Source organism: Ovis canadensis, chromosome 1, assembly GCF_042477335.2.
Source record: "Ovis canadensis isolate MfBH-ARS-UI-01 breed Bighorn chromosome 1, ARS-UI_OviCan_v2, whole genome shotgun sequence".
NCBI lineage: Eukaryota > Metazoa > Chordata > Mammalia > Artiodactyla > Bovidae > Ovis > Ovis canadensis.
Window position 1 is genome coordinate 87677680 of NC_091245.1, and position 22045 is coordinate 87699724.

General features: G+C 45.6%; 1 protein-coding gene across 3 annotated transcripts; it reads left to right on the forward strand.

The window, feature by feature from the left end:
* Nucleotides 1-4048: 4048 nt before the first annotated feature.
* On the forward strand, nucleotides 4049-19550 carry LOC138445585 (glutathione S-transferase Mu 1). Of its 3 annotated transcripts, none has more exons than XM_069599507.1 (9): nucleotides 4247-4291; nucleotides 5033-5589; nucleotides 5893-5968; nucleotides 6384-6448; nucleotides 6773-6854; nucleotides 6954-7054; nucleotides 7777-7872; nucleotides 7960-8070; nucleotides 19036-19550. In XM_069599507.1, exons 2-9 carry the CDS (start codon nucleotides 5554-5556, stop codon nucleotides 19123-19125), a joined length of 657 nt encoding a protein of 218 aa, XP_069455608.1. In that variant the 5' UTR covers nucleotides 4247-4291; nucleotides 5033-5553; the 3' UTR covers nucleotides 19126-19550. The 3 variants fall into 3 exon arrangements, with proteins under 3 accessions (XP_069455600.1, XP_069455608.1, XP_069455614.1); XM_069599513.1 differs by lacking the exon at nucleotides 4247-4291 and adding an exon at nucleotides 4890-4941; XM_069599499.1 differs by having other exon boundaries at nucleotides 4049-5589.
* Nucleotides 19551-22045: the final 2495 nt, after the last annotated feature.

A 22045-nucleotide genomic window follows, 5' to 3' on the forward strand; every position in this document is an offset into this window, starting at 1 on the left:
CATGTGGTCTCCATCATCACAATTGTTCACCTTTATAAATATAGTGTGAAAGCAGCCATGGGACATACATAAATGAATGGATGGGGCTGTATTTCAACAGAACTTCAAAAACAGGTGAACTTATCTCTCTGACTCCAGATTTATATGCTCAAATTGAAAGGGCATAGCTAGTGTGGGAGGGAGGGTTAAGACAGAGGGGACATATGTATACCTATGGCTGATTCATGTTGATTATATGACAGAAATCACAATATTATAAAGCCATTATCCTTCAAAAAAATAATAAATATCTAAAAACTTAAATCTTAGATTCAGACGTAAGAGGTGACCATGAAAAAAAGCCTAAAGAACAAAATAACTCAATCCTTTTTAAAAAATGAGGCAATATGTGATAATGAAGTGGAGAAGGCAATGGCACCCCACTCCAGTACTCCTGCCTGGAAAATCCCATGGATGGAGGAGCCTGGTGCGCTGCAGTCCATGGGGTCTCAAATAGTCGGACACGACTTCACTTTCACTTTCACTTTCACTCTCATGCACTGGAGAAGGAAATGGCAACCCAGTCCAGTGTTCTTGCCTGGAGAGTCCCAGGGTTGGGGGAGCCTGGTGGGCTGCCGTCTCTGGAGCTGCACAGAGTCGGACACGACTGAAGTGACTTAGCAGTGATAATGAAGACAGTTGCAAATAAAGGTTGAACACATTAGTTTAAATGTGAAATATTTCTTCTTAATAGCATTTCTTGTTTTCCATACTGTTCATCGTAAACTTGGCTCCTTTTGTAAATTCTTGGAATCCTAGTTTGCATTTTGTTATTCAAAATGTTATAAGCAAGTGGAAAATTTTTGTCTCATATGTAATTGGTCAGTATCTTGTCTGTCAGGAAGCATTTAACAGGAGGCTTCCTGTGTGCTGTTTTGGGTCTGTCATGAATCTTCTAACCCTTATTAATTCTTGAATATTCAGGAATTAAGTGGAGCAGGAATCTACTCCTGGGGGCTGAAGTATGCATGCATTTCCATGCAGTGATAAGCAACTATTTACGACCCTCTTCCTTTTTATGAACCATATGGTAAAAGTGATTATTTACAACCTTCTCTCTTTCATATGGATGACCTCATGTTTCCTTGATAACTTGTAAGTTTTGATTTTATCTCTGCTGAAAAGAGCTGCCTTGTAAGACAGTATAAATATTCACACAATGTTGAGTAAAACACCTCTGCTCCATCAGAGCTTTGGTCCCCATGTCTTGCTTTCTCTCCCCACCCTTGTCTCTCACCCTCTCTCTCTCCCTCTCTCTCTATCTTTTTCAGGCTGATACCCTGGAGCGCAGAGGCCCTCTGGGTTCACTTTCCTGCCTGGGCTTCCTCCCCCGCCTCGAGAGGGCGCCTGAGGCCTTCATGAACAGAGCAAGCCCCGTGGAAGGGTTTTTTGGCTTTCTGCATAAACCAAGGAATATCAGCCTCTTTCTCTCTCCTGTACTTTCTTATCGGTCGACTCTGAACCACCAGGTTCCGGTCCATTAAAGGACCTCAACATTTGTCAATGGTTATTACTATTGTCTTTTTTTAAGATAAAAAAATGTTCTCTATAACCTAAAATTACACAGACAACACTTACAAACTCAAAAAAAAAATTAGCAAGATGAAGACACATTTAGATTCTACTGTTTGTATTTATGATACTATTAAGCTTGTGTTCTGAGGCTATTTCATACAGAAACACTGTTAATTCACTGAGAATTCAGAAGGTCAGAGGTAGAGCTGGAGGGAATTATGGAAGACCGCACAGAAGAAAGACCACAGGCTAGACTTCTCAACTGGATACTGGACACTGTAAGTTTCGATGTCTTGCACAGTGTCCTCTAAAATATTAGAACCTGTCAACATTTACAGTCAAGAGAGAGAGCACATGTAAATCCAGAAGACGACCACACTGACACTGAATATCAACGAGGCAACCACTGGCTGCATCAGGCCCTTCAGCCCCTCCTCCAGTTTCCTGAGTCCCCCTGCCCCTTACCCACTACTGCCTTCCACACACCCACTGTCCCCGCCGGTGGGACCCCTGAATCTGGAGGCCGAGTCTGAGAGCCTGCTCAGCCAGCCCTCCTCCTCCTCTTGCAGAACTGACCTCTTCCCCTGACCCCATCCTCCTGATGGGCTGCCTGTGCTCGGGGCCCATCCCTGTGTCCCCAGTTCCTTGTCCCAGCAGGCACCGCCTTTTCTCCTGCCTTCAGCCTCCCTCCCTCTCAGTGCCCCTTGGGGTTTGAACACTGAAAATCTCTTCCATACTTAAAAATTCCTCCCTGTATTTCCCAGAAGACTTCCAGCCTTCATTACCCAGGATGGTCTTACTTATGGTGCTGCTATATGTCAGGATCATAGTGATTGTTTCTTCATAAAGGAAAACGATACATGGATGAATTAGATTGCATTATGTGTTACAGCATCTGCTTTACCTATTTTAAACATTCCTATTGTGCTTAATGTAGCTTTGGAAAATCATTTTCTCAGTGAAATCTAGTGGTGTTTCTGTCAGCTCAAGATGTAGAAAGGTGAGAATTGTAATTCCTCATTATGTTATGAAATGTGTAACTATTGTGAAGGTCAGCACGTTTGGTGACCATAGTCACCATTGCTTCCCTGTGGGCAAAAGGACAAGAGAATCCACTTGACCCTGAGCCACGTCCTGAGTCTGGACCCAGAACTGAGCCATGAGGACAGGCAAGGAGGGAATGGCTGGGACCATCCATAGAGGGACTGAGCTCTGCTGGTCTCTGCTGACACACTCTGTCTGCTTCCAAAGTTAGCAGAGATGTGCAAACTCTAAGTCTGTGATTTAACAGGGATTTGAGAAGGAAATGGCAACCCACTCCAATATTGTTGCGTGGAGAATCCCAGGGACGGAGGAGCCTGGTGGGCTGCCGTGTATGGGGTCGCACAGAGTCGGACTCGACTGAAGCTACTTAGCAGCAGCAACAGCAGAAACAGTCTGTCTTCCAAGCCCCACTCCATACTATCCCATGGTGATTTGAATCTTCTTGGAACAATGGTTCATGCCTTTCTATCCTACAAAGTGTGCTGTGCTGTGCTGTGCTTAGTCATGTTCGAGTCTTTGGGACCCCATGGACCGTAGTCCGCCAGGCTTCTCTGTCCTTGAGATTTCCCAGGCAAGAATATTAGAGTGGGTTGCCATTTCCTCCTCTAGGGGATCTTCCAAACCCAGGGATCGAAACCATGGCTCCTGAGTCTCCTTCACTGGCAGGCATATTCTTTACCACTGAGCCACTTGGGAAGCTCTGTTTTTAAACATCTATTTTTGTAGTATACCAACTTTGCGTTTTTGGAGAAAGGCATGGCAATCCACTGCAGTATTCTTGCCTGGAGTATCCCATGGAAAGAGCGCCTGATGGGCTTGTTGCAGGAAAGGGGACCCCTTCCAGGGCCTGTAACTGGGCTCTTGTCTAACTCTCGGAAAAGAATTGTCTGAGGAGACACGTGCTGACAAAGCAAGAGATTTGATTGGGAAAGGGCACCCGGGTGGAGAGCAGTAGTAAGGGAACCCAGGAGAACAGCTCTGCCGTGTGGCTCGCAGTCTTGGGTTCTATGGTGATGGGATTAGTTTCTGGGTGGTCTTTGGCCAATCATTCTAATTCAGTCTTTCCTGGTGGCGCACGAATCGCTCAGCCAAGATGGATGTGAGCGAGAGGGATTCTGGGAACTGGACAGACACGCAGTGTCTCCTTTTGACCTTTCCTGAACTCTTCCAGTTGGTGGTGGCTTATTAGTTCCGTATTCCTTATCAGGATCTCCTGTCATAAAACACCTCATGCAGCTGGTTACTATGGTGCCTGGCCAGGGTGGGCAGTTTCAATCAGCGTGCTTCGCCTAACAGGCTTATAGTCCATGGGGTTGCAAAGAGCCAGACAGGACGAAGCAACTTAGCGCATAACACATAGCACAGCTTTGTGTTTTAACTTATAAAATGTGTTTGTTTTTCAAAGTTCCTCTCATTTGTTTCCTACATCCACTACTTTGTAATATCCTTTCAACAAACAAAAGAAATCATAGCCTACCCAATGTCCTATTCTGCTAATTTTGAAATAACCTTCTTCCTCAAAGAGGAAAGTTGGCAGGTAGGACATTGTCCTCGTGTAGTTTGTACTGCAAGTCACAGATCACAGAGTAACTTCAAAGGACACCGAGCCCACACACTGCTATATATAAGACAGATAATCGACAAGGACATAGCATACAGTACAGGAGCTCTGGGCGTCCCTATGGCTCAGATGGTAAAGAATCTGCCTGCAATGCAGGAGACCTGGGTTTGATCCCTGGGTTGGGAAGATCCCCTGGAGGAGGGCATGGCAACCCACTCTAACAATCTTGCCTGGAGAATCCCCATGGACAGAGGAGCCTGGTGGGCTGCATATAGTCCATGGGGTCACAAAGAGTCAGACACAACTGAGCGACTGAGCAAAGCACAGGGAACCCCACTCAGCGGTCTGTGATAGCCTAGAGAAGAGAATCTGAAAAAGGATGAACATATGTTTATGTATAATTGAATCACTTAGTTGTACACCTAAAATAAACCAGGATTATAAATCAAATATACTTCAATAAAATATTTTTTAACAGCAAGCACAGATCACTCTCTTGAAATCACCTTGGGTCATATGTGTTATATGCTAACATATAACATATCCCAGGGTGAGGGCTGGGACTGCGGATCTAGGCAGCCAAGGGTGTCTGGGTCACTCTGACTCTGGTCCTGTGTGGAGCCATCCAGGCTGTCACCCTTCTCTGGACACCCTCTGGAGCCACCCACTCAGAGCACAGGTCTTCTCCCCTGGGTCACATTCCCACCACACTACCCCTCACTGTCCCATCAATGTGAGAGACATGGAGCTGTCTGGCAGGACATCTCTGGAGCTGCACCTGGGTACTCTCTCTGCTGTGCAGGAATATGGATTTAGATTCACAAGTGAGGCCATAAACTACTTGATTAATTTATGTTATATCTTTATTTTCAGGCTCATGAGGAGGGCAGGGCCCTCCAGAATCCCTGAGAGGAAGACATGGAGGGCACATTTCCTTTCTCTGCCTCCTATCTACTCTTCCTGTTGCACTGATACTCGTTTCTGGAAGACTGTAGCTATCATGGATTGTAAATCATGGGGGAGCGTTAGGATTGCCTGGGGTTTTCATCTTCCTGTAACCCGGGCTGATTTAACGTTATGATTCAGGCTTGTTTCCCAAGGGCACTGGCAACTCCCCCGGTTAGCTGACGTCTCTCTGGGGTCGGGAACCAGGGAAGCCCGACCTCGGCGGCCTTTGATCTCTAGGTGCCCAGAGATTGGCTTCCATAGGAATCTGCTGAGAGAGAGACAAGAGTAGACCCTGCTCTGCCGGCCAGGGGCTGAGTCAGGGGCTGGGCTGGGGGCGGGGCCGAGAAGAGGGGCGGGTGCTTCCGGGCCCCGCTTTCTCGCGGATTCAGAAGTTTCAAGCCGACCTGCGCTGGAGCTTTTGCACTTTGAGCGTCATAACCTGCACCATGCCCATGATTCTGGGTTACTGGGACATCCGCGGGGTGAGTGGGGGTCCCCCAGGGCGGGAAAGGTGGAGGTGGGTGGGGAAGTGCAGCGCCCTCCTGGGAAAATGCTGCAAAGCTGAGGCCGGTTCAAACCAGAAACTTCCACAGGACTTGCTGCTGCGAAGCCCCTGTCCCCTCAGCCCGATCATCTTCTCTGGGTGCTGGCATGTGTGTGTGTGGCGTGGGTGGGCTGGTGCAGGTGACGGTGCTGAGGGAGTGGGAGGTGTGGAAGTGACCTGGAAGAGTGAGAGTTCTGCAGTCAAGACTGACGTCTGCCCTCTGTCCCACCATCTCTCGCAGCTGGCCCATGCCATCCGCCTTCTCCTGGAGTACACAGACACAAACTATGAGGAGAGACAGTACTCGATGGGAGATGGTAATGAAATCCTTTTTCTGTTGTAACTTCTGCTCAACTCATGCTGATTTGTTGCCAAGCAACCCATGTTCTGCCTTTGTTGCTCCCATCCCTTAAACTCCACCAGCTGGAAAAGGGACCTGCCTCTTGCCAAACCCTTTGTGGGTGCAGCTGTCCTCCAAAGCAGGCCATGAGAGCCCCTGTGGCAGCCTTGGGCTCCATTTAGTGCTTGCATTAGCTCTCTGTAAGCCTCAACTCAGGAAGGCTCCAAATCCTTCTATGTGTCTTTCCCCCAAAGCTCCATGTGAGATTAGAATCCAGTTCAGAATCCATATCCATCAGTTCAGGGGGTCTTGCCTCTGACTCCTTGGTAGGCCCCCCGGGAAGGAGGGTTGGATTTGTGGGAGATTGTTTCACTGCATCTTCGTTTTCTCAGCTCCTGACTATGACAGAAGCCAGTGGCTGAATGAAAAATTCAAGCTGGGCCTGGACTTCCCCAATGTAGGTGCAGGGGCTGAGGTGCTGGGAGGGGGAGTGGACAGTGTCTCCATCCATCTCCTTTCCTGGCTTAGAGGTTTCAGGAAGAGGTGCCTTCTGCTCTTGTCTCTCAGCTTCCTGGTTCTCTCCTCTGCCCTTCAGTGATACTCTGTCCCAGCTCATCCCTCCATTTTGCAGCATATTATTTAGTGCCTACCATGGGACAGGCTCTGTGCCTACCATGGGACAGGCTCTGTGAAAGCCAGGTTTCATTTCTGCCCTTGGTCAATGGAAGGGGGTACAGGGGAGTCTGGTGGCGCAAATAACCAGACCCTGTTGTTCTTCCAGCTGCCCTACTTAATCGATGGGACTCACAAGCTCACCCAGAGCAATGCCATCCTTCGGTACATCGCTCGCAAGCACAACATGTGTGAGTAGGGCTGGAGTTGGGGTTAGGGACACCGGTGGCCATGCCCTGGGTTGGGCTGGAATGGGATGTTGAGAGTGAGTCTCTGTTGTGTGGCCACAGGTGGGGAGACAGAGGAGGAGATGATTCGTGTGGACATTTTGGAGAACCAGGTTATGGATGTCCACTTGGCCATGGCCAGGATCTGCTACAGCCCCGACTTTGTGAGTCCTTCCCACTGAGGTGGAGAGGGTGCTTGTCAGGGTCTCATCTAGTGGTCTTTTAGATTTTGATCTTCTTGGAGCTAGTAATCCACCAAGACATTTCCTTGGAAACTCTTACTCAGTTCCCTCTAATCTTAAGAGGAGTCCAGCTTCCGTTGAATAGAAATTCAATTCATAAACAGAATGTTTTCCTCCTTACTACATAGCCTCCTTCTTGGCATCTCAGGGATCAGGACATGTGTCCAGTGGGCAGCTCAGGCTTAGACTTTATTCCTCTCCCTCCTTCCTTTTGGCTTCCAGTTCTCTCCAGCTGTCCAGAAACTGCCCAGGTGTCCACACCATTCTAGTCTCCTACACTGGAACATAGGACTTCTTTCCTAGTCATTTTAGTGTTGATCAGCCTGAGGTCTGAGGCCCAAGCTCCGCCAGGTCTCACAGCACTGCTGGTCTGACCCAGGGCAAGTGTCTGGAGCTGAGTGGTAACAGGTCCAGGAACAGTGTGTTCTGCCCTTTGCCTTCCCATTGCTTCTCACAGATGGGAGATGGTTCCCATAGGAGTCTAGTGAACACAGGTGGGTTGAATAGCCCCTGGGCCCTGACTCATGTACAGTCAAGGGACATGAGTGGTCCCCTGACAGCTGGGATCAGATACAGCCCTGGGAGGACTGCTCTCTGCGGGGGGGTCTGTGTGTGAGGGTGGTGACAACTGTTTTGTGTCTCAGGAGAAACTGAAGCCCGGTTTCTTGAAGGAGATCCCTGAAAAGATCAAGCTGTTCTCAGAGTTTCTGGGGAAGAGGCCTTGGTTTGCAGGGGACAAGGTAAGTTGGCCGGCTGTGGGGGCGGGATAGCTGTCATTTTTCCCAGGTTCAGAGTTCAGTGTGCATTCATGCTTTGTCTTCCTGCAGCTCACCTATGTGGATTTCTTGGTTTACGACGTCCTTGACATGCACCGCATATTTGAGCCCAAGTGCCTGGACGCGTTCCCAAACCTGAAAGACTTCATCTCTCGTTTTGAGGTGATTCCCGTGAACCTCTTGTATTTACATCTTTCTTCTCTTTCTTATTTTCCCTGATTTCGTAGTTGGAACTACAATGAAGAATAGCATTTATGGAGAACTTGGTTTATGCCAGAATCTCTGCTCAGCAGCTCATATATGTTGTGTCAAATTTAATGTTTATATAACATTGCTATATGGTAGAAGAATTATCCTCTGCATTTTACAGGAAAGGGGTCAACCTGAAAGAACAAGTAGTTTCTGCAGGTCACAGAACCAGAACAGGCTGTGCTGGGCTCCCAGGCAGAGTGTCTGACTTCCATGGGCAGCATCAGTGGCTCCTCATTTCCTGTAGGAAAAAGAAACCTCAGGTCCCTTTCATGACTGTGTTGACAGCTCTGAAAAGTGTGGAGGAAGCAGAACCTTCAGGAGATGGTATGAAGCTGGCATTAGTAGAGCGAGACACAGTAGAATTGATATCAAGTAGTAAAAACACAGACAATATTTTCCCCTAATCTCTAAAGGGCTCTGCAGCAATTGAGCCCCCACCTGATTTTCTGAGATTCTCAGGGCTGTAGTTGGTGTTGGGATTTGGGTGCATACAGAGGTGTCCTGTGCAAGGATTTTATCTTGACACATCTTATGGTGGGCAGTTCCTTCACTCCTCATCTCCTGTCCATTCTTCCTTCATGTTAACTCCAGATTCCATCTCAGAGATACGATAGTGCATTCATTTTAAGTCACATTCACTGATCTGATCCTCTCCCCTGTATGAGACACTGTGTCAGGCACAAGGGGGATACAGAAGTCATGCAGTCCTGGTGCCCAGCCTCTTGGGCTCAGCGCAGCTGGAGAACTACAGGGACCCTAAGCTGTGTGGTATGGGTGGAGCCACCTTGATTCTGGAGGAGCACAGCCTGACCTCACCTCTCAGCTCATCATTGTCACCCTCAGTCAACTAATATGAGAGCAAAGAAGTCTGCTTTGTGATGGATTTGGGAATTTGATGCTTTAGCCGTAAAGGCTTTCAGCCTTCAATCTGTTTAGTACTCTCACTCCTCACCATGAAATCTGCTTTCTCAGCTAGTTCTCATCCACTCTGGTTTTGGTCCCAACTCTGGTTTTGGTCCAAGACATGTTGCCTTGAGAATTTTGCAAGAGCTGGGATTACTGCCCAGCAGAGAGGATGAGGACAGATGTGGCTGTAGTGTGTGGCCTGTTGGACCCTGCGCTGTTGGGAACAGGCAGCCCTAGATCTTGGAGTCCTCGGAACTCTTGGGCATTGTCTGTCTTGGGAAGGTGGTGCAGGTGCCTGAGTGCTGCTGCCTGATTGGCTGCAGCGGGACTGGGGATGAGGTAGGTTGGGGCCCAGTGAGAGTAGGCTGAGGTCCATGCCACGCAATTGGTCTGTGTCCTTTCAGTGGAATAATTAGAGTGTGGCCTGGGCTAGTCTTGGTGCTCCACACCCTCCTATCATGTTTCATCCATATTTTGCTGAGTCATTGGGTGAGATGTGGTTCTGCAGGTTGCTTGGGCACTTTCTGAGTGCCTTTGTTTTGCTAGGGGCCCTTCTGTCTATTTGCTAGGGGCCACTTCAGTATTCTACCTTGAGAACCCCATGAACAGTATAAAAAGGCAAAATGATAGGATACTGAAAGAGGAACTCCCTAGGTCAGTAGGTACCCAATATGCTACTGGAGATCAGTGGAGAAATAACTGTAGAAAGAATGAAGGGATAGAGCCAAAGCAAAACCAATACCCAGCTGTGGAGGTGACTGGTGATAGAAGCAAAGGTCCGAGGCTGTAAAGAGCAATATTGCATAGGAACCTGGAATGTCAGGTCCATGAATCAAGGCAAATTGGAAGTGGTCAAACAAGAGATGGCAAGAGTGAACGTCGACATTCTAGGAATCAGCAAACTAAAATGGACTGGAATGGGTGAATTTAACTCAGATGACCATTATATCTACTACTGTGGGCAGGAATCCCTTAGAAGAAATGGAGTAGCCATCATGGTCAACGAAAGAGTCTGAAATGCAGTGCTTGGATGGAATCTCAAAAATGACAGAATGATCTCTGTTCATTTCCAAGGCAAACCATTCAATATCACGGTAATCCAAGTCTATGCCCCAACCAGTAACGCTGAAGAAGCTGAAGTTGAACGGTTCTATGAAGACCTACAAGACCTTTTAGAACTAACACCCCAAAAAGATGTCCTTTTCATTATAGGGGACTGGAATGCAAAAGTAGGAAGTCAAGAAACACCTGGAGTAACAGGCAAATTTGGCCTTGGAATGAGGAATGAAGCAGGGCAAAGATAATAGAGTTTTGCCAAGAAAATGCACTGGTCATAGCAAACACCCTCTTCCAACAACGCAAGAGAAGACTCTACACATGGACATCACCAGATGGTCAACACCAAAATCAGATTGATTATATTCTTCGCAGCCAAAGATGGAGAAGCTCTATACAGTCAACAAAAACAAGACCAGGAGCTGACTGTGGCTCAGATCATGAACTCATTACCAAATTTGGACTCAAATTGAAAAAAGTAGGGAAAACCGCCAGACCATTCAGGTATGACCTAAATCAAATCACTTAGGATTATACAGTGGAAGTGAGAAATAGATTTAAGGGCCTAGATCTGATAGATAGAGTGCCTGATGAACTATGGAATGAGGTTCATGACATTGTACAAGAGACAGGGATCAAGACCATCCCCATGGAAAAGAAATGCAAAAAAGCAAAATGGCTGTCTGGGGAGGCCTTACAAATAGCTGTGAAAAGAAGAGAGGTGAAAAGCAAAGGAGAAAAGGAAAGATATAAGCATCTGAATGCAGAATTCCAAAGAATAGCAAGAAGAGATAAGAAAGCCTTCTTGAGTGATCAATGCAAAGAAATAGAGGAAAAGAACAGAATGGGAAAGACTAGAGATCTCGTCAAGAAAATTAGAGACACCAAGGGAACATTTCATGCAAAGATGGGCTCGATAAAGGACAGAAATGGTCTGGACCTAACAGAAGCAGAAGATATTAAGAAGAGATGGCAAGAATATACAGAAGAACTGTACAAAAAAGACCTTCACGACCCAGATAATCACGATGGTGTGATCACTAATCTAGAGCCAGACATCCTGGAATGTGAAGTCAAGTGGGCCTTAGAAAGCATCACTATGAACAAAGCTAGTGAAGGTGATGGCATTCCAGTTGAGCTATTTCAAATCCTGAAAGATGATGCTGTGAAAGTGCTGCACTCAATATGCCAGCACATTTAGAAAACTCAGCAGTGGCCACAGGACTGGAAAAGGTTAGTTTTCATCCCAGTCCCAAAAAAGGCAATGCCAAAGAATGCTCAAACTACCGCACAGTTGCACTCATCTCACATGCTAGTAAAGTAATGCTCAAAATTCTCCAAGCCAGGCTTCAGCAATATGTGAACCATGAACTTCCTGATGTTCAAGCTGGTTTTAGAAAAGGCAGAGGAACCAGAGATCAAATTGTCAACATCCACTGGATCATGGAAAAAGCAAGAGAGTTCCAGAAAAACATCTATTTCTGCTTTATTGACTATGCCAAAGCCTTTGACTGTGTGGATCACAATAAACTGGAAAATTCTGAGAGAGATGGGAATACCAGACCACCTGACCTGCCTCTTGAGAAATCTGTATGCAGGTCAGGAAGCAACAGTTAGAACTGGACATGAAACAACAGACTGGTTCCAAATAGGAAAAGGAGTGCGTCAAGGCTGTATGTTGTCACCCTGCTTATTTAACTTCTATGCAGAGTACATCATGAGAAACGCTGTGCTGGAAGAAGCACAAGCTGGAATCAAGATTGCCAGGAGAAATATCAATAACCTCAGATATGCAGATAACACCACCATTATGGCAGATAGTGAAGAGGAAATAAAGAGCCTCTTGATGAAAGTGAAAGAGGAGAGTGAAAGAGGAGAGTGAAACAGTTGGCTTAAAGCTCAACATACAGAAAACTAAGATCATGGAATCTGGTCCCATCACTTCATGGGAAATAGATGGGGAAACAGTGGAAACAGTGTCAGTCTTTACTTTTTTGGGCTCCAAAATCACTGCAGATGGTGACTGCAGCCTTGAAATTAAAAGACGCTTACTCCTTGGAAGGAAAGCTATGATCAACCTAGATAGCATATTCAAAAGCAGAGACATTACTTTGCCGACTAAGGTCCATCTAGTCAAGGCTACGGTTTTTCCAGTGGTCATGTATGGATGTGAGAGTTGGACTGTGAAGAATGCTGAGCACCGAAGAATTGATGCCTTTGAACTGTGGTGTTGGAGAAGGCTCTTGAGAGTCCCTTGGACTGCAAGGAGATCCTAGCAGTCCATTCTGAAGGAGATCAGCCCTGGGATTTCTTTGGAAGGAATGATGCTAAAGCTGAAACTCCAGTACTTTGGCCACCTCATGCGAAGAGTTGACTCATTGGAAAAGACTCTGATGCTGGGAGGGATTGGGGGCAGGAGGAGAAGGGGACAACAGAGGATGAGATGGCTGGATGGCATCACTGACTCGATGGACGTGAGTCCGAGTGAACTCCAGGAGTTGGTGATGGACAGGGAGGCCTGGCGTGCTGCGATTCATGGGGTCACAAAGAGTCGGACACGACTGAGCGACTGAACTGAACTGAAGAGCAGCAAGTTTAAGTTTTATTTGGGGACCTTACTGAGGACTGTAGCCCAAGAGACAGCCTCTCCGAGAGCTTTGAAGATGTAGGGTAGGAGACAGTAGGTATATAAACTTTTGACTGGGAAATACATGTAGCCAAGCATGCATCTTGATAAAAGATTAGTGCTAATCATCGAAACACCAACATCTCAAGTTAATGATCTTAGTGCTTTTCTATGTGTAGGAAGATGCATGAATCTTAGGTCACTGTAATTCTTAGCTTGGGATGCATCCTAACTCTCTATAGGACCCAAGTCCAAATCAAAGAATGTTTAATCCTGGTTTTCTCCATCCTGAGCTCTCTTCAGGGTACAGTGTGAGTGACTGCAGTTGCTGGCAGCTCACCCCTTTCTATAACCAGTAATGAAGGAAAATCTTCAGGCTTTTTACTCCTCATGGAAAGAACAAGATTTGTATTCATTCTTTTTTTTCATAGATTTTTAAAAATATGTATTTATTTTTGTCTCAGCTGGGGTCTTCGTTCCTGGGCACAGGTTTCTCTAGTTGCAGCTAGCTGGGGCTAATCTCTAGTGTGGTCATCTGGCTTCTCTTGTCATGGAGCATGGGCTCTAGGCGTGCAGACTTAAGTAGTTGCTGCTCTGGCTAGCGCCCAGGCTCAGCAGTTGTGGTTCATGGGCCCAGTTGCACTGGGGCATGTTGAAACTTCCCAGTCCAGGGTCAAACCCACGTCCCCTGCATTGGCAGGAAGATTTTCAACCACTGGACCACTAGGTAAGTCCTTGCATTCATTTTTGACAAACCCTTAAAGAGGCTGTTAAGTATATTGTGGGAGAAGGCAATGGCACCCCACTCCAGTACTCATGGACGGAGGAGCCGGGTGGGCTGCAGTTCGTGGGGTGGTGAAGAGTCGGACACGACTGAGCGACTTCACTTTCACTTTTCACTTTCATGCATTGGAGAAGGAAATGGCAACCCACTCCAGTGTTCTTGCCTGGAGAATCCCAGGGAAGGGGGAGCCTGGTGGGCTGCCGTCTGTGGGGTCACACAAAGTTGGACACGACTGAAGTGACTTTGCAGTAGCAGCAGCAGCAGCAAGTATATTGTGAGTGAAAAAGCCTTTCCAACCATTTGAGTTTAAAGAGGCCTCTTTGTTATTTCTTCCCTTTGGTGTCAGGTTCTACCTTATTAAGTTAATCCTGCTTAGTCTCAGGTCATTGTGAGCTGTATTTACATTTCTGATATGTGGAAATTTTTAAAAAACATCTATTTGCTTGACTGCATAGTGTGTTACTTGCGTCATGCAGGATCTTTCATTGTGGTACTCGGGCTTTTTCCAGCTGTGGTGTGCAGGCTCTAGAGCTCATGGGCTTAGTGGTTGTGATGTGAGAGCTTCATTGCCCCAGGGCATGTGGGATCTTAGTTCCTGGACCAGCAATTGAACCTGAGTCTCTGCTTTGGAAGGCAGATTCCTAACCACTAAACCACCAGGGAAGTCCCTTGATATGTGGAAATTTGCAAGACAAACACAGTTGCTTTTAATTCTCTGAAGAACTGGCCTGCCACCCAATTGATGTCAAAAGATTTCCCAACTATGTTTTCTTTCATTTGCTTTTTTATATCAGTAGGAAAATTTCCAACTAAACTGGAAATCAAAAGAGTGATGTATTCTAGAACTATAGGGATCAATGTATCATGTCTTCAAATGTTTGTAGAAGGCCATCTTTCTGAGTGCACAAGTCAAACTCAGGCCAATTCATTGTAGGAACAAAGATAAAACCAGCCAAACAAACCAACCTCCCAGACCAAACTCCATTATTGCTTCCATTAGGCCCTGAATATTAGACTGCAGTTTTTATCTCATACTTTGTCGACTTACGTAACCTTATTCGTTTTCTTTGTTATGTTTAATTAAAATTGTTTGTCTGCTCTTTCTTATGCCAGGCAGGGGAGCATTCCCCAGTGAGACATGTTTGTATATTCCCACAGTATACTTAGGTAAAAGAGATGTAACCATCTTACATAAAGCCTGTTCAAATATACCACTTTTAAATATGTTACCAAGTCCAAGCTTGGTCTGCTAGCTGCCCAACAGTCCGATAATCTGAGAGACAAGGTGTTGAGGGAGGGAATGTGACTTTATTCAGAAAGCTGGCGGACTGAGAAGATGGCAGACAAATGTCCCAAAGTAACCAACTTATCAGGGTCTGGATGCCCATATGCCTCAGTTTTATAGAACTGAGAGTGGGTAGGTGAGAACGTGAAGTAAAAAAGCCATTAATCTTGCAAATGTCTTCTGGAATGGCCAGCCTCATGGAGGGGATGTGTTAATTTCTTCTTTCCTGTAGCCATCCATAGGTAGCCAGGGTCTTGAACAAAGGTACTTTGGTTTAACATTAAGGCAGAGGGGCAGGGTTCCCCTGTGTAGGCTATTATGTATAGACAGTGTCCTTTTAGTGAACAAAAGCAATGGGAAGCAATGCTTAAAAGAAACAGATCCAACATTGCATCAGATTTTGTTTTTATCTGTAACAAATCTCAGTTCTATCAACTGTTAAACCTTTAACTGTAGCCCTTGTCAGGACTCTGTTAACAACTCTTGGTCTTATAAGGAGTCCTAGAAATGTCACGCGAGTGTATGTTCCTCGATTCTTTGTCTCGTCACAACAAAGATTTGGAGTGACGGACATTAAAGCCCCCCCTCGGCGAGTCACAGCTCTCAGGTCCTGGATAGACCGTGTTATAGCTCTCAGGTCTCAAATGGACCATGTTACAGCTCTTACACAAATCAGTGTTACAGCTCAGTGTTACAGCTCTATTTTATTTAGAAGATAGCAGGAAAATCCATCTTTGAGGCATGAGGGCACGTGGATCTAAAGACACAAGGAGAAGAGCGCCCCAGTGCGCGGGAGAGAGAGAGCTGGCTCTGGCTCCTCTGTTTATATGCTTATCTCTCCCTGGGCCTGTCCTATGTAAATTGGGCCAGCCAGGAGTGGTGTTTGTTTCACCTGAGGTCCTCACTCCGGTCCTCGGACCTTCTTTTGTTTCATTTTCGTGGGCTTTTCCCTTCCTTTTCTGTAGCCACCACCATTTTGGACTCCTCTTCCCTGTTCTACCTACCTAACAGAAACTTCCCTTTTTATTTCCCAGGCCATTTAAACCCAGTCCTGTATAAAAGGTTTTGGGCTCCAGTGAGGGGTTGAGCCAAGGGATCCAGGCCTTTTTGTCAGTCTTTAACTGGATTGTTTGGTTTATTGCCCCATGCAATTGCTGATCAAGTATCTCAGTGTAATTTTTTTTTACCCTCTTACCTTTAAAGTTTTTCTAAACTGGGGTAAGTAGAGTGGACTTGTTTGGGTCCCTTTAATATTTGGGGGACTGATAAAGGGGTCTTTCTGGCCCATCAAAAACATCATTTTTGGTAGTGTTGGTTGTATCAAAACTTTTGTTTTCATGCCATCAAAGTCTGTTTCATTTATCTCATCTCTTAATAACCATATCAAGATTTTTATCTTATTGGGACCACTCCCTTTAAAATTTCCTACTTTTAGGAAGAAATCGCTTGACTTTCTCCTCAGCTTTTATCTATTCCCTTGTTTATTAACCTAATTAACTTTAGTTATTCTGTTGTTTTTATTAGCACCCATAAGATCAATTGAGGGGGAAATGTGAGACCACAAATAAGGCTCTATGAAAAACTTGTTTGTTGGTTGATTGATTTGAAACTAAGGAAGTTCTTAAGGTTAGCAACAATTATATTTCTTTGTGTCCATCTTTAATTAAAAAAAATTTTTTTTTAATTTAAACTTTTAATTTTCTATTGGGATATAGCTGATTATCAATATTGTGAATATCCACCTTTTAATTTTATCTTTCCATGGGTACCAATAAAACAGCTGTTTACAATGAGAGGTATCTAAAAATTTGCCAATTTAGAAGTTTTTCCAGTTTAAAAGATCCGTCGTTAGGATTCTTAGTTGTGATTCAAACCGGTAAGAGGCAAGAGGAATCCCTGCAAGAGAGTGCAAAGGATACAGCCTTCTCAAGAACCAGGAAGTTTACTCACAAATATAGTCTAAGAAAGTAAAGGCCTTTGTTGTACAGGGAGACACAAGGAGGATTGAAACAACAAAGACCCTTTATGAACTGGGCCCCCTAATGACACATTTACCTAATGCTAGCGTAATGAAGTGAAAGTGAAGTTGCTCAGTCGTGTCTGACTCTTTGCGACCCCGTGGACTGTAGCCCACCAAGCTCCTCTGTCCATGGGATTCTCCAGGCAAGAGTACTGGAGTGGGGTACCATTTCCATAGCTGGACAAAAGGACTTGGAATTGCAGTCTATGCAGCTTGGTGCTGAGTGTTCACCATATGTGTTCCTTCACAGTTGCAGAGCCTAGTCTCTCCAAATGCACTAGAAGATGCCCCAAGAAAATGAGGTAGAACACTGATGTCTCAAAGGCACAGGGAGATGAAGCAAGTTCCTTCTATAAGGCCTTTTGTTTCCTTAAAGCAAAAAAACCCACAACGTTTTAAAAACTATTTTTGCCAAAATATTAACAATTTTACCAAGTCTTCTGAATTATTGTTGCTTCTGTGGGAATCAATTTTGGTGTTATAAAAAGGAAGTTCAGAGAGAGTTGAATAGCATGAAGGAGAGCATTGCAGAATATACTTAGAGGAGCAGGGAGGAGCAGTAGAGAGCAGGGCCAGCTTCAGGGGCCTTTTAAAAATTCGGATAAAATTTCAAGCAATTTTTTGTTGGTTTTCTGCAAAAGTTACTTTCTCATTTCCTCTTTTAGAAACTTCTAAATACAAATTGAAACAGACCTTCTGTTCAGTCTGTTGGATCTTGTAGTCCATTTCTTTAGCTGTGTACACGAAAAAACCCCCAATTTTGTGATGTCAAAGAACCCCATTTTGGTGATTTTTAGGACAAGATCTCCTTTAGTATAGTTTAAGCTTTATATGTGATGTATCCAAACCTGTGGTGTTAAGTCACTGGTTAGCAACTGGTCACCCCTCTTTCTTTTGCCTAGAAAGTTTGATTTCCCATTTCAGAGTTGGTCTGGACAACTTGCTATTGATAAACTGGTTGTAATGGGCCCTTCTGCTGTTTGTGAGCTTAACTCTCCTAGTTGTCACCCTATAGTCATTTTGGGTTTTATACATGTCTCAGTTTTTCCTTCTGACAGTCTAAAACCACCATGGGCACTGAGAACCCAGGATCGCCAAACCTTTTGTGTGTGTCTCCCAGATGGGCGAGTTTCTTTAAAGAGTGGGTTTCCCTACGGGACTGCGGCACGGTATGAGCACTGGCCTCCACCTCTGCTACGAGTTTCTCAATTGCCTGGGAAAGCCTTGCTTAGCCAGGAGGAGCTCTGTTTCTTATCTAAAGAGCTAAGCGCTCGCCTGTAGTATTTTCACTATATTCCTACCAGCTCTAGTAAAGCGGTCAATTCAAGGAAACACACCAGCCAACCCCTGGTCTATTCATCTTGACCTGTTCTCTCCACTGGGTACCTTCCCAGTATTTCTGAACTGAGAAGTCAGGTACATTTTCACCTACCACTGAAGAAAACTCAAGATTGTCAGCCAAGATGGTAAATCTGAGATCACTAGAGAACTCAGCCAAATTCGTATTCATATGTAGAGAAGTAGAAGGTGTGTGCTGAGAAGCCCCCAGCACAAGGGGGCTTGCTGGTACCAATGTTCCACCTCTTTGTAATGTTCCGGTGAGGGGAAAAGTCTTCTCTGGGCCCTGTTGGAGTCACCAAACCTGTCTACTGGAAAGGAAAGCCCACACAATGTAACAGCATGGGGGGCAGCTGCCCTGCGGGTCACTTAACTGTGTAAGTGGCTGATGAGTGAGCCTCCTTGTTTGCAGCTGTGGGGAAGGGGGTGCAGCAGAGAGACTCAGAATGGAGAGGGAGAGCGAGCAGGCTGCATTCTGGCCGTATTACTTACGTGTGGTGTGATCGTGAGGGAGATGCTTATCCTCTGTGTGCCTCAGTTTCCCTTCTGATAAATAGTCTCAGGAGAACCCATCTTGCAGGGGGTCGTGTAGAGATTCTGAACCTATGTCATCATGTCTAGTGGATATGTAGCCCCTAATACAGTATAGAGTCTCTGTATGTGGTGAGTCTGGATGTCAGATGAATTACAGGAATTCGGAAGAGTTAACTTCCCAGAGCTGGGGACCCCAGAAGACTATCTTTTGCCCCAACATTTGACTCCCACATGGAAGGGCTGTACCCCAGGTCCCAAACTTGGGGAGAGCTGCCTGGGTTCCACTGGGGCAGCAGGAGGCCTGGTGTTCTTTTTCCCACCCTCAGGGCCTGAAGAAGATCTCTGCCTACATGAAGTCCAGCCGCTTCCTCCCAAGCCCTCTGTTCCAGAAGCTTGCCGTGTGGGGCAACAAGTAGTGCCTGCAACCAGGAGATGAGTGTGAGGAGCCAGTGCCTTGGAGACCAGGTGGACCTCCTGCCCATGGAACCATCTGTCTTTTTCTTTTTCCTTCTGTTCACTCTAGATGGCTTCTTGGCCCCCTTATCCCTCTCCCACACCCCTTTCCATCCCTACTTTAAAGATCCAGTTTCCCACTATTTTTGAGCAAAGTTCCTCCCCCACTGCACATTATCCCTCCTGCACTAAAGCCACCCAGACTGTCCTTCCCTTCCATGATTACTTCTGCTGTGAGCAGCCCAGCCAGACCCCTGGCCCACAGGGCTCTGCTCTGAGCTGCCAGCGCTGCCCTGAAGACCAGACCTGGCCTGGTGTGCAGGCCCTGCTTCCCAGTGTGGTTCCTGCCCAGCCTGTCTGATGCCCAGTAAAGCTTTATCACGCCTGCTGTGTCTTGTCTTATTCTCTCAGGGCTTCCTGGAGTCATGACTGAGTCTGTTGGGTGTGTGTGGGTGTCTGTTTTTCCTAGTGTTGCCCACTGCAAGGCCGTATGGATGGGCATGCATGTGTGTGTGTGTGTATGTGATGGGAGGTCGGGCACAGGTGGGATTATACCATTGTTTGTTCATTCCTATCTCCACTTCATGCACCTCTGTTTCTTGGCATGAGGTGTCTACAGAAGGGGGGCCCTTCTGTGCCTGGTTCCCTCTTTAATTCAGCATTCATGGGCTGCCTCCTTTCAGCTTGTAGCATCTGTGTCATGGTTTAGGGGGCTCTCGGATGCTGGGGAAGGGGTCTGAGTAGTCTACTGATGGTGTGGGATCCTGGTGGACTCATTTCTATAACCCTTTCCTAGAAGCTTTCCCTGCGTTCTTATAACATATCTCAATAAAACCCACCCCCACTGTGTTATAATTGTTGTTTTACTTGGTTTCCTCTGTAACTTGACCATAAAGACACTAAGGAGATGATCAATATCTTATTTGACTTTAAATCTCATATCTGTTACACTGCCTGGAAAACAGTAAATATTCATTAAAATTGGAAATATAAAAGAGTTGTCTCTAGGTAAAACCCTGGCAAACTCTACAGTCATTATATGGATTTACTGGTCTGAATATGGTTATAGCCATATGAGATAAAGAATACATTTCAGATTTAAAATCTGTAGGTCTGGCAGAAAGAGATTAGGTCTCACTAACTTAAGCATTTATTAGGTTGTAGCTGGGCCTTGGATAAGTTGACCTGAAACGGGCAGGTCTAGTGTGCTGGGGCAGAGTGTAGCCTATCTGTGCGATCAGGAGGTGGTGTGCCATTTTATGTTAGGAGACCTGCAAAGCGTAGCACTCATTAGATAACAATACGATTAGCGGGCTCGAAGAGCGGCTGGTTGGTGGAGCTGGACCTTGTTATGGTGTGGCCTTAAGTCTTGACTTGGCCTGAAGTCTGACAGGCCTTGAGCGTTCGAGAAGAGTCCTGTTGGGTGTTCGTCTAGATGGTCATTTCTTGCAGCCACTGAATGAAAAGGGAGCAAAGGAATAATGTGAAATACATGATTATTTTAAGACATAAGAATCACATGATTATTTTAAAAAGTGAAACTGCTAACAAAAAAGTCCAGTAAACTAAAAGCTAATGAAACTGATAAGTCAGTAAATGTTTTTGTCTGTGCAGGCCGTATGGTCTCCATATGGTCTCAGTTGCTCACCTTTATCTCTGTAGTGTGAAAGCGGCCACAGACCATACATAAATGAATGGATGGGGCTGCATGACAACAGGACTTCAAAAACAGATGGACTTATTTCCCTGACTTCAGGTTTAGATGCTCGAATTAAAAGGGCATAGCTATATTAAAACTTAAATCTTAGATCCAGATGTAACAGGTGACACTCAAAACAAGGCAATATGTGATAATGAAGACAGGTGAAGTGTAAACACATTTCTTTAAACATGAAATTTTTTTCTTAGTATTCCTTGTTTTTCATATGTTTCATCTTGAACTTGATTCCTTTTCTAAATTCTTAGAAACCCTAGTTTACCTGTTCTTATTCAAAATACTATGTCAGTGGAAAAACTTTGTCTTATATATAATTTTGTAGTATCTTGTGAGCAGTTACTTCTATTATTTTCAGGTTAAAAAATATTCTCTATAGCCTGAATATTCTGTGCTTACACAGACAATATTTAAAACCTTAAAAAGTTAACAAGATGAAGGACACATTTAAATTCTACTGTATTTATTTACACTATATAATTTTGTATTCTGAGGCTATTTCACATAGAACTTCTGTTAATTTATTTGAGAGTTGAGAATATCAGCAGTAGAGCTGGAAGGATGGAATGCAGTGTAGAGTCAAATCACAGGCAGAATTCTCAACTGGATACTGGACACTATATGCTCTGATGTCCTGCACAGTATTCTCTAAAATACTTGTTAATATGTACAGTCAAGTGAGCACTTGTAAATCCAGAAGACGTAGCCACACTGACGCTGAATATCAGCGAGGCAACCACCGGCTGCATCAGGCCCTTCAGCCCCCTCTCCGGTTTCCCGAGTCCCCCTGCCCCCTACTGCCTTCCACACACCCACTACCCCCACCAGTGGGACCCCTGGGCCTGGAGGCTGAGTCTGAGAGCCACCTCCACCAGCCCCCTCCTCCTCCTGCAGGACTGACGTCTTCCTCCTAATGGGCTGCCTGTGCTCGGGCCCATCCCTGCATCCCCGGTTCCCTGTCCCAGCAGGCACGGCCTCTTTCTCCTGCCTTCAAGCTCCCTCCCTCTCAGTGCCCCTCGGTGTTTGAACACTGCAAATCTCTTCCATACTTAAAAATTCCTCCCTATATTTCCCAGAAGACTTCCAGCCTTCATTACCCAGGATGGTCTTATTTATGATGCTGCTATATGTCAGGATCATAGTGATTGTTTTTTCAAAAAAGGAATGAA